The 18550-nt window shown below is 38.3% G+C and overlaps 2 protein-coding genes across 2 annotated transcripts in view; both read left to right on the top strand.

The window, feature by feature from the left end:
- Nucleotides 1-8234: 8234 nt before the first annotated feature.
- Nucleotides 8235-11162, top strand: rpl29 (ribosomal protein L29). The gene is made up of 4 exons (XM_017408729.3): nt 8235-8320; nt 8759-8811; nt 8932-8996; nt 10996-11162. Exons 2-4 carry the CDS (start codon nt 8775-8777, stop codon nt 11086-11088), a joined length of 195 nt encoding a protein of 64 aa, XP_017264218.1. The 5' UTR covers nt 8235-8320; nt 8759-8774; the 3' UTR covers nt 11089-11162.
- A 1036-nt stretch (nt 11163-12198) lies between these two features.
- iars1 (isoleucyl-tRNA synthetase 1) overlaps nt 12199-18550 on the top strand; it is a 47745-nt gene continuing 41393 nt past the window's right edge. The window contains exons 1-7 of the mRNA XM_017408728.3: nt 12199-12301; nt 12947-13070; nt 13892-14048; nt 14174-14293; nt 14375-14457; nt 16409-16526; nt 17246-17393. Coding sequence (XP_017264217.1) covers nt 12952-13070; nt 13892-14048; nt 14174-14293; nt 14375-14457; nt 16409-16526; nt 17246-17393 — 745 coding nt within the window. The 5' untranslated portion in view covers nt 12199-12301; nt 12947-12951. The remainder of the gene's footprint in view (nt 12302-12946; nt 13071-13891; nt 14049-14173; nt 14294-14374; nt 14458-16408; nt 16527-17245; nt 17394-18550) is intronic.

Genomic DNA, 18550 nt, shown 5'->3' on the forward strand with positions numbered 1-18550 from the left:
TTTTGAAGAAATTCCTTTTTTTTAAACATATTTTACAAGGATTCTGAAATTTGTTAATATTTTCTCTGCTAATGTTGGCTTTTGCATCCAAACAGAAACTCCAGAAACACTCAAAGACATCAGTGTTTTGTGTGCTGAATGATGACAAACTCCCATTAAAGAAAAGCGCTCGCCAATTTTTCTTTTGCCTATTGTGCAAAAAATCAAAAAGTAAGGTTTTACTGTCTTCAGAGTCCTCACTGCCGCTCTCACAGCTGCGTAACAACGATCCGATGAGCACGAAAACACACGTTTATGGATCCTCTTGAGATGCTTTGTCACATCTCAGTTGCAAACAAAACCCTCGCCATGAATGTTTGACACATTTTCACCTCCCTGAGCCAACCTTCGAATGTGACCATCAGCATCACACCTTCGTCTTACCTGATAGAGTTTTGTTTCTGCTCATCGGGACTCGTCTTTCAGGGATTACTTCTTAGATCTTAGATCAGCCAAAAAAAGCTAATGTGAAACTTAAGGATAAATTAGCCAGAACTGCTCATGAAGAAGTTTGAGAATGACTTCAGATTTGAGGGATAATCACGGCCTGTTGTTGTTACTGAAACATGACGTTCCAACCAGCCACCATGTCAACAGGATGTACTCAGAGTGGACAACACATTAAAAACTGGTTTACGGAAGCTTTATGATAAAAAGATTTAGTGCATGTCGTCATTTATATCTTTATTTTTTTACGTTTTTCTCCAGAGATTCAGGGAGTTGCTTTCAGATTCTTATTTCATTATTATTGACTTGTATTCCTGCGTTTCTTTAAAAGCTATTTAGGATTGTTATGAGTCTACAACATTCTGCATGATTGTGCTTTTTTATTACGACTGGCACGACGTGTCCTTTAAAAAGGATCGGTTTTCTTTCCCTGTTATTTTTATGGGACGTTAAATTTACACAAGCGCCAACAACTCCGGGTTTAATGCTCCAAGTTTTACGAGGACCTGCAGGCTGTGATATTTATGGATTAATCATACACTGAACGTTTCAGAGGGTTGACTTATAACGTTACTCCTCGCCAGATTAGCATTTATGGTTCAAAATGAAATAAAAAGACAGAAAGCTGTGAGACTCGTGGGCGGATGGCGATGAAATGTGCTCACATCAAACATCCCGACACTCGTGTTGACCTGATAAATAAAAGATGGCAACTAATTAATTAGACTCTGTAGGAGAAAAACAAATGTTGCTGTCCCCCTATATTAAAGTGATAATTCAGATCATTTGAGGTGGGGTTCTATGGGGAAGTTAATATCTCAGCTGTTGTAGCTCTTTGAACTGCCTCACTTTGGAGAAATAGTTTAGTTCTGATTAGATTAATGAGACAAATGAAATAAACTTTGTTTTGGATTGCATGGTTTCTTATATACACAGTTTTATAGCTATTTTGCAAGTGTAAATAGTGGCAGCAGCAGCTAGCTATAACATTTCCTGTGCAGCCTGGAGCACTTCCGGTCAGATTTTGGTTTTAACTTTTTTCTGTGGGAATAATTATTTAATCAAACTGATGATAGTTGATGAATAATGTTTATAAAATAGAATTTGCAGGAACTTCTGTTGGTTTAAGACAGAAATCAAGACTGAGGTTGACCTGCGTGGAACAGCTAAGTTAGGTTAATAGTTTATCGGTTTTCCCCAGAACTCCAGTTCAAACTTTTTTGAACTATCCCTTTAAAGTGTCTTTATACTGATAAGCGCAAATTTTGCAATTACATTTGGGAATTGTCTGGCGTGCAAAACTTTTAAGAATTTCAATGTTAGCACATTAGCATGCTGACCTTTGCAATAAATATGTAGTTACAAACAGGTTGGGTTAACAATCCTAAAGTTGTTGTATTTTTAAAAATATAACTCTTTATAAATCATTGCTGTATGAATGTAACCACTGCATGTTATAATTTTAAACTGCGTTTAGATATAATTCCTCACCTGTAATGTGAGATATAATAAACTAAACATGATTTCTCGTCATCCTTTAGGAGAAATTAAATTTAGACTTAATGACATGCTCAGAGTTACCGACAAACGTGGTGTATAAACGCAACAGAGGCCTCAGCTCCGCTCAGATGTGAAGCACCAAACTGCTGCACGTAACTAGGAGCGACTTTGGTCAACTAACTGCGGAGAAAAACAAGAAAAGATGGGTAGGAATGAGACTGGGTGTTTCAGTCAATAGGAGCTCAGCGTCAGTGGAAGCTGCGTGTTTTTTCTTCCTCCCAGGGAAGCGATTAACCAACAGAGCAGAGCTGAAGGTCCGCTTGTCTTATTATTGGTAATTACAGCATCTCTGCAGAAACCGTGTCACTTTCATTTCTTCCCACTGCGTTGTCTGTAAGTAGGCGAGGGTAAGTGTTTTGCCACTTACTGGCAGATATATTTATTCAAATTTACAGCGTGTGCAAAAGTTTTAAACTACCCCTCATTCCTCGTTCTTCTTGCTGCTTTGAGATCGTATTTTAAAGTCTGTACTCATTATTTTTTTAACTTTGGCTGCTTTCCATTCACTTTTTCAGAGGATATTTCCTTACATCATACTGTAAGACATAAAGAGATGACTCAAGATTTTTGCACCATACTATACTGTGAAGTTTGAATCTTTAAAGGAACCCGATCACCCACTGAAGCGCGACTACTTAACTTTGTCTTTGTGATATACAATAGGCAGAGGAAAGCCAGAGAAGCAATTTGGCCTCATGTTTAATAAGCCTAAACAGTTTTAGAAGCGCACGTGTAGTGTTCCCTCTCCCCTCCTCACATCCAAACCAGTTTCTAATCAGATTTGCAGTTATGATCTAATATCTGAGATAAGGCGAGACAGCAGGCAAGACCTTCATAATCTGTAATAGAATTAGAGCTGAGAGTGCTGTGTGTGTGTGTGTCGGTGTGTGTACATTTGGAGGTGTTTGTACAGGGAAGTGCACAATCTGAGCTACCAGGTTGCTAAAATAAAGAAATATTCAAGCTACCAATCTTCTATTGTTTTTGACACATTTGCGCTTGTGTTTCTTTCCAGTTCACTGACCTGTTTGGTAATTTACCTAATTACCTCTTGGCAAATTTATTACTGACTGAGGCATTCTTTTGGAGGCTATGGGGCAAAAATGTAAAACCCTTTTACTGGACTTGGCTTGATCCAGAGGAAGGGTGGTCATCTTCCAATCAGAGGATGAGGCGTTCAATCCCAAGTTCATGCAGAGTGCCAGATGTCCTCGGGCAAGACTCCTCCCCGGCCACTTTAACAGGTCCACCTGTCCAATGGCTCGTTAACGCAAATAACTAATCAGCCAATCACATGGCAGCAGCTCTGTGTCTTTGGGCTTGTAGATGTGGTGACGACGACTTGCTGAAGTTAAAACTGGGCATCAGAATGAGGATTAAAGTGACTCTGAATGTGAGGTGGTTGTTGGTGAGGAGCAGTTGTGTGGTTGAAAATGTCTTGTTGATGTCTGAGGTCAGAGGAGAAGGGGCAGACTGGTTCGAGATGACAGAAAGACAACAGCAGCTTAAATAACCACTCGTTCCCACCGAGTTCTGCAGAATTCCATCTCTGAACTCACAACATGTCCAACCTTGAATCAGATGATCTACAACAGCAGAAGACCACTCTGAGTGCCTCTCCTGTCTGCCAAGAACAGGAAACTGAGGTGACAGTTCACACAGATACACCAAAATTAGATAACAGATTAGAAACACATTGCCTGGTTCTGATGAGCCTCGATTCGGTGGATACCAACGGCCTCCACAGTCACCAGATCTCAGTCCGAACAAGCTCCTGTGGGACGTGGTGGAACAGGAGATTCACATGATGGATGTTTGGCTGACAAATCTTCAGCAACTGGGTGATGCAATCATGTCAATATGAACCAAAATCCCTGAGGAATGTTCCCAACAAGTTGTTGAATTTGTGCCACAAAGAATTAAGTCAGTTCTGAGAAGCGGGGGAAATAAAATAGACGGATGGATGAAGGAAAAGGAGGTCCATTTATTCTCTCTCCACTTGTATGTGTTTTGCAGTTTTTCCTCCATCTTAAAGTCCAGGTCTAAAAACGTTGTTCTGCTCTGCAAGTTTATTTAAATGCAAGATCTGTTCAAGTTTATTCATGCTGTCAAAACCACTGGCATTCAAATAACAATGTACAATGTAGATCATGCAAAAAGTGGTCAGGAGTCACTGCATAAAACCCCTCTACTTCCTGTATACAACCTCACATACAGTATATATGAAAATATATATAATTTAAAACTGAAGATTCCAGTTGGGAAGTAAAGTGAAAGTAAAATTGTGGCCAGTTTGGACCCTGAAGTGAACCAAAGCCAAGAAAGACATCTGGAGTCTGGGAAGAGCAAGACAGCCATTGAAGCAAGCAGCATTATTTTCTAAGGCGCTGTATTGCTGCATTATGTTTCTGTCTGGGTTCTTTAAATGAAAACAGAATGCAGACGATGTCAAACTGTCCAACCAGAGCCCAAAACTGTCCAAAAAGAAAAAGAAAAAGAAAGCTAAAAAAATAGAAAGAAAAGACTAGAGTTCCTGCAGATAAATGCACTGCTATTTTTTGAAGAGGTTCAAAGTGTTGATTCTAAAGTGTTACTTCCAGCTCCAGATGGTGAAAAGCCTTCTTGAATCAGAGAGGAGAGGAACACCCACTCACTAAAAACATTACCTTCACAGAATAGATTTTCTAAAGGTGCTCTGCCCACAAATGTGCTTATAGGCGTAGGAGTGAGAGTGTAAATGTGCTGTGTATGGTGTGTAAAAATATCTAACAGAAAGCCCTGCATGAGGTTGTGTGTGCGCTGTGCAGAACCCAGAGAGGTTAAAAAGGCGCTGCATACAGTAAGTGTGAGCGTAATGTTGCATTTTACTGTTATAAGAGCTCTGATGAAACCCTGCAGATTTAAAAAAAAAATCCACGGAAAATGAAATTCGAATTAGTGAAATATATCAGAGAACGTAGAAACCAGCCCACTCGTGACCACTGTCAGATCAAGGAGCAAATAAGAGCCAACACATGCATCCAAATCAGTAATGACTGACTGACTGAGTGGAGCTGAGTGCTGCAGAGGGGAGCAGAGAGACTCTCGTGATCTAAATATAGGATGCTGCAGCACGATTTCTTCTGCCTGAGCAGGGATTCACTCATCCTCAGCTGGAAAGGAAAGGAAAGGAAAGGAAAGGAAAGGAAAGGAAGAATGGAAAGGAAAGACAAGGAAAGGAAGGGTGGAAAGGGAAGGAAAGGAAAGGAAAGGAAAGGAAAGGAAAGTGCCACCAAACGTGTGTGTGTGTGTGTGTGTGTGTGTGTGTGTGTGAGTGGGAACAAGATGTAAGCTCATTCACATGGCTCTGCGTTCATTCATTCACATCCATCACAGGGGAGAGGCAGATCAGACGCTCAGTAATCTCCGAGGATCTGCCTGTAAAAGCTGCTGCTTTCCGATCCATCCGTCATCTCGCGCCGCTGCGAGCTGTAGTAAGGGGTTTGTCCGGATAAAGTCTCCACAGCGTTTCATTCACCTTTTCGACAACATAAGCCTTAAAACATTTCCTGCGTTGACCTCTCATTAGTAGAGCTGTGCACTGAGTCTTTCACCGGAGTGATGGGAGCGTTTCTGTCTCATTACAAAGGACCCAGTGGTGTTTTTGAAAGAAAAAAAATCTATTAAAGGAGATAATGACAGTCAAATAAATCTGGATTTTTCAGTTCTTATGAATAAGCTAAACGTTTTCAAAGAACCAGTCAGAACAGACCAATGAAAAATGATGAGCAGAACTACATGTTTAAAATGATTTTAAAAAGCCTAAGCCAAATATATTTCTAAAAAGGATCCTTTAACAGAGAAAAAAATTATTTTCAACCTTTTAAAACCCCCATATTTTTATTTTAATGCTGTGAAACTAAGCTAGAATTTGTTGTTTTCTTTTTTCTTTCTTTTTTTTTAAAATCCCCTCTACATTTCTTTTCATACATTTTCATGAGCTGATTGACTTTTAGGTGAACTCTCTATATTTATCATCTTCGTGGGCTTGCAGGATTTCAGACATCCACCCGGAGCCTGAGCCGCATCTCAGCGCCAGCAGTAGGGCAAGTCAACAGATTTTTCTTTTCTTTTTTTTTCCCCCCTCCTGTATCTTCACAAGTCAACATGTGTTAGCAGCAGCACAGCTGTACAATATGCAACAACATCTGAAAAATGTTCCTCTTAAAGCCCCCGTACGCAGATACTGTACATCCACAGACTTTATAAAATATGATGCAAACATATGCAGCAGAAGAAAGATGAAAAGCTAGTTATAGACAGATTGCGCCAGTGAAAATGTATATTAATCATAATGATTTAACATGACATGATATATTGCACTCCTAAGTAATTTATTGCACAGTGGTAACAGTAGTCATACATTGCACAAGGTTTGTGTGAGGAGGTGGATTTGGGCAGGATTGAGGTTCTGGCAAAGAAAATGTCTCTAAGTCTGTTTTAATTTATGTTTAGTGCCTGTCAAAGGCCAGCAGGTCAAAGTTCAAACACGAGGTTCTTTAGCGTCTCCTGACGGGCCAGTTGGATTTACAGCCATCAAAAACACAGAAAGCATAAATAACGACCTCCGTACTGAACTCGGTTAACGCTTAAATCTTGTCCCAAATGAGGCTGACAGCTGCTGGAATGAATCTTTTATTTTGGAACCAGCTGGTTCTGCAAGTGAGAGCAAAACAAATGGGAGGTTAAAACAGGGGAGCCTCCAAAATGTTTAAAAACAAAACCAAATGCCATCCAGGCGTTCAGGAGTTTATTACCCTGCTGCAGTGATGGGGTTAGAGAATCGCCTTCGTTGTGATGGTGGAGAGGAGTGCAGTCTGTGAGGAGCTGAGACACCGGAAACCTTCGGCTGATTACTGAGGATACAGCGTTAAATGAAACCCACTTCCCCTGAAGGAGCGCAGATCGCCCTTTATTTCACATGTCGACGTTTTCAGCAAGATCTCTGCAAACTGTCGGCACTCAGAGTACATGTTGGGGACGACTCTCAGCTACTACCACACCAAATTTTAGCTCAGCATTTGGAAAATAGACTGAGTCACAGCCATCTTTGTGTTTGCAAAGGTCAATTAACTGTGGAGGCCATTGTAGGCCATCTTAGTGATAGATTTATGGGAGTTCTTTTCTTTAATTCATCCACTAGTTTATAAAATATTTTGCTACAAAAACAGATTATGTGAGGCAGTGAGGGGCCAGCAAATTTATAGGGGGCCCCTCCTGGTCCCCTGGTTACAAAACAATAGATTAAAACAAAATTTTACCTGATTTTGAACATTTGTATAATAATGATATATGTTCATCTCAGCAGCAAATTTGGTCTTCTGTGTAATTTTCTATGTGGGATCTTAAAGAGGCAGAGATGCAAAACAATTATTTCATTTATTCACTGGACCAAACTGTTCCTGTGATACATGTTATTGTTTTTAAAAAAGAAGAAGTCGTGTCTAATTTTTATTACTTCAACAGAAAGCAGAACTATTATTTTTAGGACTATTGAGTAACAATATAACACAGCACAACATAACATAAATGAAAAAAAATAACATGTTATATAAAAAACAACGTGCGACCTGTCCAGGGTGTCCCCCGCCTCTTGACTGCTGGAGACAGGCACCAGCTTCCTGCGACCTGGGATGGAGAAGCGGGTAAAGAAAATCGATGAACAGATGGATGGATGAGAAACAACTCAGATAAAGTTTGCTTTGTAAGTAGAATAAATTGATTTATAAGTGAAGGCTTTCAATAGGAAAATCACCAAATGACCAAGTTAATTACATGTAATCATATATATATTTTAAGATTCTTTTTGTGATTATAGAAGCATTTTAACCAAAAATCACTTCAACAACATTAGTTTGGGCAGAAGACAAATGAGATATCTGAAATTAAAAATTGTGTTTTTTCTGTATAGAAGATGATGGAAATAAAATAATCATTCGTTTTGGTTCCAGAAGCTAAAAAAAAGGAAGCTGAATTTTGTTTTCACACAACTCCAAGAGTTAAGTAATACCTGAGGGAACAGAAAAGAAAAAAACATGTAAAAAGCAGAACAGGGGGGTGTTTCTGTGGCTAACAGCGACGCCTGGTGTGTCATTGCTGCCTGCGGTACCCGGATTCACCGGCAGGCAGCGCTGTGAGAAAAATACAGCTCTTCTTTCCGTCCAGGAGCTGCTCTTTTTACCGAAGCCGGGTCTATCCTTCTTTCTCTTCCGGTTGTCGTCTGTTCGTGTGGCAGGTATTTATTTTTCCTGTCTCTAGAATTTACAATCTTTATCCATCTGCGTGTATTTCTCCCGTCCTGGAACAAACCTGCTCTGACTTTGATGAGGCTCTTATCTGGTCGTAGATTTATCGCAGTTTGGTTCCGGTTTGACTCTCAGAAAAACTCGAATTAATCGCCCGAAAGATGCTAACATTTGCTTCTGTGATCGGGGGTGTTTTCCTGCAGCTTTCGACCTCACAACAGTGTTTTTTAAAATCATAATATTAGCTAATTTGTCTGTATTCATCTTTTTCTGAATTATGACCTCGTTATTTGCTAAATAAGTGTCGTTTCTAGAACAAAAACTGGCTCTTAGCTGACCGAAGCTAACGCTTGTTAGCATGGATGTGTACTCAGTCAATGATGTTTGTTTTTTAATGTTTGAGTCATTTATTTTTTTCTTCCTTACAGATTAACAAGCGTCAGAATGGCCAAGTCCAAGAACCACACAACTCACAACCAGTGTAAGTGAATGTTAAAGTGTTTAAAATTTACCGTTGGGGGTGTTTTTCTTTACGGTTTTAAGGGTGCTGATATAGTAAATTGTAGACCTGCTGTAACTAATGTGTTTTGTGTTTAAACAGCTCGTAAATGGCACAGGAATGGCATCAAGAAGCCCAGGTCTCAACGCTATGAGTCTCTGAAGGGGGTATGTTTATTCAAAGCTGTATGTGTACAGATATTAAAAGTTGGATGTACCTGTACCTGCCCTGATGAACCACCTGTTACAATTTGTGACACACACGTGACTCAAATTGACTTAATTCAAAGAATAAACTGATTTCATACGTTTCCTGTTGTTTACACCAAATAGTAATGCTCTGAAATCAGTGCCTCTATCTAACAAACCACTGGCTGAAAGGGAATAAGACTATAGTGAAATTGAGAGGGAGCAGGTTATATTTTTATTTTTATAGGGAAAGTTTGGTTTGCAGAACTGAATCTGATGCTTTTCAGAGAGGAGTTTGGAAGTGGGTATAAAATAGGTAGGTATACTTGTGTTTATGCTCTACATCTTATGCAGCTGTGAGGAAACAAATAGTTGATTGTTGTGTAAATAAGAGCATCACAACTTAGTAGGACAGATTTCCTAAACTCTGTGTACAATACTGTGTTTTTCTATATTAGTAATACTTCCAAAATGGGCTGTGTGTATTTTAATTAATCACAATGACCAGTATTGCTGTGGTGATAAATCCTAGACCCACCTGATTTACCTTCAAGGAGCAGAAATTTTGCAAGTGTCAAAGCCAGCATGTAGACTTGTGATGTTTTATTCTAGTACAATTTTGAAGACAAAGTTGAAGTCAAATCTTTGTAAACTGCAGTTTTTATCCCAAATATTTCAAAAGACTTCTGGTTAGTCATGAGTAGAAGCACCTGAAGCATCATTGCTTCACTTACTGGTTGGTGTTGTATTGTTACGTCTGAACTAAACATGAACAAGATGATTCATGACTGAATGAATTTAGTTATTATTTGGGAAATAAATAAAACCTGTATAATTATTCATGTCATGCAGAATGACAGACATTGCAGCTGCTTCATCCCCTCATCTCATTTATTTAATTTGCGCATTTTTGAATCTGTACCTGCTTTTTTTGGCACCGCCTTAGAGATAACTACTCGGTGTACAGGAAGGTGTCCGGAGGCAAACAACCTTGAAATAAAATGTAACATCCTTGCTTCACAAGAATAAATTTAATATATTTTGTAGTTGAGTCTCTACTCTTTAATATCTTTCATAGTTTTTCAGGTTGATTTATTTGTCACATGAAAGATAAGTGAGACACAAATTAAAGGAATGGGAAGTTTGTAGACAAGCTTACATGCTCTGTACTCGGGTTTCTCTTCAGACACAGACCTTAATGTGATGTGTTGATTTATGCCCGAGAAAAGAGTTTATCTGAGAACCAAGCACATCAAAACTTTACCTCCTGGACCTTGAACTAAACTGCACCTGCTTCAGTGGATTCACACGTGCTAATTTAACAGATTATTAATCCCTGAGCAGATTGCTGTTAACACACAAATGGCTTCTTCGCATCTTTTCTTATCCTTAACTTCATTAAAAATATCTGAAATTAGTGTGGATATTTGATTAAACTATGCATTACCCAGAAGAGCAGAACAACGGTGCTCAACACAAAGTCCAGGAACCTGCTTGGAGTTTATGAAGTTGCAGTTCTTGTATTTTGCAAAATGTGAAAACTTTTTAAGCACTCTGTTTATTATTATTATTTATTTTTAATACAAGTATAAACTTGTATTAAAAATGTGGAAACTGAAAGGCAGGCTTTAAAAAGCTTGGATAGAGGAATTCTACAAGAACAAATTTACAGCTTTTTCACATTTAAGTTTCCTCAAATGTTACTGTTTAGATGTTTGTGAAATGTGTCTTCAGTCAAAAACAAATTTTGCAGCAATCAGCTCTGAAAACTTTTATTTCTGCACATCTGTCTAGTTTGGTGTAGAATCGGTATTCTCCCTTTTTCCACAAAGAAGTCAGGGTTGCAGAATTTCTCATGTACTTGTTGTTTTGTGCATTAAAGTAAAATTGTCAGTTATTCAGATTTTTACTATTTTACATTTACACATGTTGGAGTATTTTGCTTTCAGCTCATTCTTTGTTCCTGTTTGTGTTGCAGGTGGACCCTAAGTTCCTGAGGAATATGCGCTTTGCCAAGAAACACAACAAGAAGGGCTTGAAGGCAGCAAGGAAGGCAGTCGCAGCGAAATAAGCTGTCTGTTCTCCTGTTTGTTCCACATTGTCTCACCATCATTACAATAAAAATGTTTTGGTAACAAACCAACACCAGACTGGGTCGTGTCTATTATAAGTGCTCCTGTATCGACAGATTTACATGAAAAAGATCAACTTGTTGCTTCTGCAATGAACAAATCAAATGACAGGAAAGGTTTTAAGTTTAGAAAAATTCATTGCCTTTAATTTTTTCTAATATGTAAGTAACTGTAATTTCCTAACATGATGCTTTATTTTATCCAGGTATCGAAAAGGAGTGCCTCAAAGGCAACTAATGTTGTGTGCTCTAAGACTAAAGTTTTAAGTTCACATCAGACAAGACGTGATTGTGTTAAATAGGAATAACTCCTTTTCTGTGTTCATTCTGTTTGAAAGTGTTGAAGAATCAATAACTGCAGATGAGACTCATTTAATTACAGAGTCTCTCTTTTGGATGTGAAAACCTCAGACTAAAACATTGCCTATGCAATACACTGTTCAAATCCACGACTCTACACCTAAAAAACAAACAAACTGGTGCTATGAACCAGTGAACTCCCAGCGTATGTAGATCAGCGTTTTACAAGATTTAAGTACGCTTACCCTCAGTTAAAGTTTGGGAAAGCATGCCTCAATCATTCATTTCTCAGTATTTTGTATTTGTGGTTGCCTTTTTTAATCCCAGGCACATTAAACATGCTTGAAAACCCTAAATAAGACATACAGACAGCCTGTTGTGTTGTATTAGTTTTCTGACTTGGAAAATAGTAAACGAAAACTAATACATCTGAGCTCAACGTATCCATTTTACTGAGCCTCTCAAAACCTTGTAGCCCCCAGTTTTTTAAACTTCAGTTCTATTTTTTTTTCCTTTACTTCAGCCTCACTGCTTTTGTGCAAAATTAATGCTATTTTAAAGTAAAATGCCATAGAAGTCTAAATAAATCTAAATTTAAAGCACGGCCTATACTTTTATTCGCTTTTCTTTCGCCCTGATGATTTTTTAAATGCGTAAGTAATTTAATTTCTATCCTAAATTTGTTTTAGTTTCTTTATTTTGGTAGAAAGAAAGACATTTCAAACGTCTCTACGAAACAAGCCGGATTTTATTTTGAAGGACCAAATCAGTTGTCGTGTCGTCACTTCCGCTCACTTCTCTGACTCTAGCTTGCATCATTTCTCGTGTCTAGTTGCAGCCGGCTGCGGAACATGTGAGTATCTGCATTCAAACTGAACATAAAGTTGTGATTACAGTCACACTTTAACCAGCGACCTTGGGGAGATATGGGACTTTTAAAGTCACATTTAACGAACTTTATGGTTTGTTTCACCACAAATGAACTATCTGAAGCGGCGTCTTGCTAACTTAGCCTACTAGCTAACAACAATGATCATAGTGACACATCGGCGTTCTGGACTGGAAAAGTGACTTCTCCTATTAAGTTTTGGTGATTATATGTAGGACGTAAAGAATCGTGACAAGCTTGTCTTGAAGTTACAACTTAAAGAGAAAAACAATGGACAAATTGTGTGTTTGCAAATTAAATTAGCTGTGATGCATTTTGACAGCAGCTCTGAGAGGATCTTTGGAAAGTGGAAGTCAAACACTTCAGTAAAAGTGAAAACATTAATGTGTTAATAATCGTCTCACATGAAATCAGTTTACAGCTGAAAATTTGCCAAAACCACAGGTGGTATTATAGATCTCAGATCAGTTGCTGATTTATTTTATGTAATAAGAAACCCTACATAAATATAATCTTTGAATATGTGTTTTTGAAAAACTTGTACCCTGATTTCTGCCAGTCAAGTCCAGTAAATCTCTGTTTTTTGCCTTTTTTGTGAATTATGAACAGCCGTCATGGTGGAGCAAGTCCCAGATTCAATCAACTTTCCCTGTGAGGAGGAGAAGATCTTGCAGTTTTGGGAAGAAAAGGACTGTTTTCAGGAATGCCTCAGGCAGTCTAAGAACAGAACCAGGTAACTGTGACTTAATGTGCATTATTGTGTTGTTTTTTTACTTGAGATGAGACAATTAAAAATACCTCACTCGATCATGTAAAGAAAGGTGCCTTGGTAAACCTGACCAACAAGCTGAACAGGCTGGAAACAAACTCAGCGCACTGATGGCGCGAATAATATCGAAACCTAACAGTATGATGAAAAGACACAAAGACAGATGCAACGAACTGAAAAATGCTGAGTTAGAATTGGAAAGGGAGGATGGTTTTTACTTTCGATAGCAGGAAAATGAGTTAAATATTCTTTCTTCTCTCTGGATTATATAACTGAAAGTAAATTTCAAGCTGCGTTTCCTGTAACTCGACTTAAGTGAAACATTTAAAGAATCACGAGGGATCTAAAAACATTGTCCAACGCATTCGTTTGCTTAGCAACTAAGTGAAAGCTGAAAGACAAAATTCTTTCAATACTTTTGTGCCTACATTTTATGTAGAACAATAACAAAAAGGCTTAAGGTTTTGTTGAGTCTTTTAAAAACATCCTCGAACGGCAAGAGGTACATAGACTTTCATTTGTACCTGTCTTTCTGTCACTCCTTTAGATAAGAAACTATTCTGATGAAAACATCAATTAAAGTACCACATTCCAACTAAAAGTTTCATTTGTACCTTTTGTATGTGAGCTATTTGTATAATGTTTAATAAAAGCCGTCTACAGAATCAGTGATAGATGGTGCAGTGTGTCATCAACTTTTTTGGGAAAACATTTATGTTCAGTTCTTAAAAAATGCCTCTAATAACAGTGGTTTGGATGCATGTTTTCTGCCATTGTCTAACCAGGTACACCTTCTACGATGGCCCTCCCTTCGCCACGGGTTTACCCCACTACGGTCACATCTTGGCTGGCACCATCAAGGACATCGTTACTCGCTTTGCCCACCAGAGCGGCTTTCACGTGGAGCGGCGCTTTGGCTGGGATTGTCATGGCCTACCTGTGGTAAAACTTAGTTTGTTTTTTTTCCCCCTCAGTTGTAAAGGTTTAGATTTCTAAGTGTGACTTCTGTAAAGGTTTAAAATAATGTCTCACATGCGATTTGTCTTATTCCTCGTGTCTGTCTGTAGGAGTACGAGATCGATAAAACTTTAGGGATCAAAGGGCCCGAAGATGTGGCCAAGATGGGCATCGCCGAGTACAACAAGCAGTGCCGAAACATCGTCATGAGATATTCCAACGAGTGGGAGGTGAGGACAGAAAACTCCCCTTTTTGAGTTTATATTAGATTTTGCTGCAAAAATTGATCTTGTTTTTCTTTTTATACGTAGGTTACAGTGAAGAGAATGGGCCGGTGGATTGACTTCAAGAATGACTACAAGACTCTTTACCCCTGGTTCATGGAAACAGTCTGGTATGAATGTCACAAATTCTGGCATATCCCCAATGACTGGGTTAAACTGACATAAAAACATGACTTGTCTTTCCTAAAATTGTTGTTTCTATTTCATAGCTGGCCTTAAGGAAAATTGTCTTATAGCCAGACTTTAAACACGGTGATCTGTTGTTTTATAAAGACAACAGTAATAATAAAACATGATTTAAAGTCTTTTTAACACATTATTCCTTTTATTTTCATCTATTAGCAGTTATTGATGTCTTTCTTTTGTTTAAATTTCCATCCTGGTCCCTTCTCTAATAACAACTCTCTATCAGTTTCCAAATAACAGAAATCTGAATTTTCAAAAATATTTACATTTATCATGTTAGCAAACAGGACTAAAAACAGAACATCTTAAAAGCGGTGATTATGACTTCGTGGTAAATATAAGTCAAAGTTTCCGCGCTGCATTTAAAAGCATTATGTCATTAAATTTAAGGACTTAAATGGCATTAAAAGCATTAAATTTGAATCTCAGGGAAATTAATTTTTTATTAGTTTTCCAAAAAAAACAATTTTGAAAATCAGGCAGCTGGACTTGCTCATCAGAGGATTTTGGCTATGAATTATTGCCATATTGCCGTAATTGTTTCTGGCCCGGTCGGTGCGCAGTTCTGAGAAGATCGGGTGATGGGAAAATGTTTAAATGTCCGGAGCAGAGACAAAAGAGGTGAATGCAAATGCCAGCTAAAGTGACTGGAAGGTGAGGAATATGTGGCATGGCTGCAGCCCGTCGATGGCCAGGATGGTGAAGGACTGTGTTTGTAAAAAAAAAAAACAAAAAGGCAGAGGTGTGCTGGTAAACTTGATCAACGAGCTGAACAGGCTGAAAACAAACTCAGCGCACTGATGGCTCAAATAATAACGAAACCTAACAGTATGAGGAGAAGACACAAGGACAGATGAAGTGAACTAATAAATATTAAGTTAGAATTGAAATAGAATGTTTTTTTTTTACTTTTGATAGCAGGAAAATAAGTGAAATATTCTTTCTCCTCTCTGGATTATATAACTGAAAGTAAATTTCAAGCTGCGTTTCCCCTAACTTGACTTGAGTGAACTATTTAAAGAATCACGAGGGATCTAAAAACAACATTACATGTTCTACATTTTTGTTTGCTACACAACTAGAATGAAGTTGAAAGACAAATATGAGGAATATGTGGCATGGCTGCAGCCCGTCGACGGTCAGGAGGCTGAAGGATTTTGTTTGTAAGAAACGAAAAGGGCAGAGGTGTGCTGGTAATCCTGATCAACGAGCTGAACAGGCTGAAAACAAACTCAGTGCACTGATGGCACAAATTAAAATAAAGCAGAATGATAAAACGATACAGGGACAGATGGACAGAGAAGCATGTGAACTAAGGCATGTGACGTCATCTTCTGCAGCAATAATTTATGCCTTCACTGTCTGGCCAAAAAAAAAAAAAGGCATTCAATTTGCATTACAGAACATGAAATCTGATTGGCTGATTCCTGCAGAAACCCTGTCAATAAAACCAGTTTGATCAATGATATATTGATAGATTAAAAGAACTTGCAGTTGTTAACAGTTATTATTTATTAATTATTTATTTTTATGCCTCAGTAGAATTAAAAAATTGTAAATTTATTTAAAAAGGAACAATTACAATACAATACACTTTTTTTCCCAAGTAGTCTCCCCTGATTTTTGCTGCCCTGTAAAATACGTTGATGCTGGTTTAGAAATTATATTTGAACTTGCCTTTCCTTCATCAGCTTTGTTTCCTTTTTTATTTATTTTTTATTTTTTTAACAGTTGCCAAATTAATATTAATTAATATTGATCTATTAGTGAAGCACTAAACACCTAAAATGCAACACACACCATGCTAGGAGCTTGACATGCTGTCTTCGTATCTTTAAAATGTTTTTTCCTTTTTTTTAATTGTCATTTTCCTAGGTGGGTGTTCAAACAGCTCTATGACAAGGGGTTTGTGTATCGTGGTTTTAAAGTCATGCCTTTCTCCACTGCCTGCAACACCCCGCTCTCCAACTTTGAGTCCAATCAGAACTACAAGGTAGGCACAAACGCAACCCTCTTCCTGCTCTGAAATGCAGCTTTCAATTAGGGTTGAGTGGTGAGATTGTGTAATTATCATGTCCTGGGATTAAATGTCCTCTGTGGTTTTATCCCCCCATTCTCAACTTTGTAAACTGCACCACAGATACATAGAAACTGTGTCGTTTCTTTTGTTTTTGAAAAATGTACAACTTCGTGACATTTCCTCTGTTGTTTTTTTCTCTGTACTGACACCTACTGTTCAAGAGAGGAATCGCAGTGAGGGGATTGCTTCTCTACTACCAGCATGATTAGCAGCCATGTATTTAAGAGGCTAACAAGCCCATCACGTTCATATCTATTTCCCTAACTCTCTGTTTAGTGTTTCCTACTGTCTACACTGTAGTGTAGTATATGTCACAGAGGGTCTAAGTTGGCACAGAAACTGAAGTTAGTCCTTTTTAGTCAATCATCCATGTATTTATTTTGCACATTCTGCACAACTGCTTATGATGGCTCAAATTTATGAAATTGTTTAGCTTAAAATCTGAGTGAGAACTTCCACATAATATGCTATGAATATTCTGTGAAATTGTACTCAATACACACATTCCCACTGTGAATGTTTGCTGATATTATTTGGCACAGTTATAAAACACCTTCAAACTTTCAAAAAAAGAAGAAGAAATCTAGGTGCTGAGCAAAACTGAATGATCTTGTTTTCTTTTTCATCTGCAGGACGTCAAGGATCCATCCGTGATCGTCAGCTTCCCTTTGGTTGAGGATGAGAACGTTGCTCTGATCGCTTGGACGACCACGCCCTGGACCCTGCCGAGCAACTTGGCCCTCTGCGTCAACCCGGACTTCCTGTATGTCAAGGTCAAAGGTGAGGGGGGATGAAGTTTAACACCCGCTCGTGTCCTGGCTCAGGCCGGGACTGAGTATGTCTTCACAAGCTGCTTGTTTGATTTATTTTTACTCAAATTTAAAATATCAGAGTTTTGATGTGAGAAAAGAGGGGAATAACTGGGAGTATTGATGTTCTTGTTTTGTAGATTTCTTGAATTGCAGGATTGGTAGTTTATCTTTAATGTTGATGCCAAAGGCTAAAGTTTTCTGAGTGAAATTCTAGTTTCCCTGTTGGTTTAGTGTTTCAGACCACAGTACTAGCTGATGCATGATAATACAGAACAAACAAGAAGAAATTAGCAGACGAGTGCTGCCTTTGCAAATGACACCCAGGGGACAGAAATATTTGTACAGTAATGTATTGGTGGACTTTTGAGCCATTGCCTTTAGAGTTATAAAGTCTCGTCTTCTTGAATAACAATGGGTGAAAATGTACATTTTGTGAGTTTCTAAGTTTTCACATTTGTACCTCGTTGTAGCTTTTTTAGCTTCTGTCCCGATCAGCTCTGATCCCGATCAGCTGCTCAGTTTTGGTTTAAAACTTTACCAACAAAGCCACTTGGCAGGCATTATAAAGTTGTCTTTGTAACATTCTCAAGTAAAAATGAAACGAAACAGTAATATTTTTTTAAACATATCAGGAACAGTGTAAATAACTCCCTGTGACAAAAACGCTTGATTTGATTTAAAGCCTATAAAAGAAACTTACCAAACAAGGAGATATTTCGTCTTTAACTATATGCTGACAGAATCCATTCATTATCTTTATTACAGTAGAAAATAAAATGTTTTTTCTGTGAGAATAGGTTTAAAAATGCATTTGATCATTTTGTACTGTGTTGGCCTTCTTTAATTGGATGACACGTTGAGGAGAAACGTGTGTTGGAACCCTGCCATTTTCAGCTTGATGTTTTTGACCACGTTTGCCTGATATCATTCAAAACCGCCGACACGTTGGACCCTGAACTGATTCTGAGGGCTTAAAACAGGTAGTGGCTGTGTGTGTGTGTGTCGCTGAAACCTGGAAATCTGGATGAACTTCAAATCAGGCCACTTAAAAAAAGTGTCGTCCTTGTTCAGATGAAGAAAACCCTAGAGAGGTGGCTACTGTTTTCTGCCCCCCCCCCCCCCCCC

This window comes from Kryptolebias marmoratus, linkage group LG4, assembly GCF_001649575.2.
Source record: "Kryptolebias marmoratus isolate JLee-2015 linkage group LG4, ASM164957v2, whole genome shotgun sequence".
Lineage (NCBI taxonomy): Eukaryota > Metazoa > Chordata > Actinopteri > Cyprinodontiformes > Rivulidae > Kryptolebias > Kryptolebias marmoratus.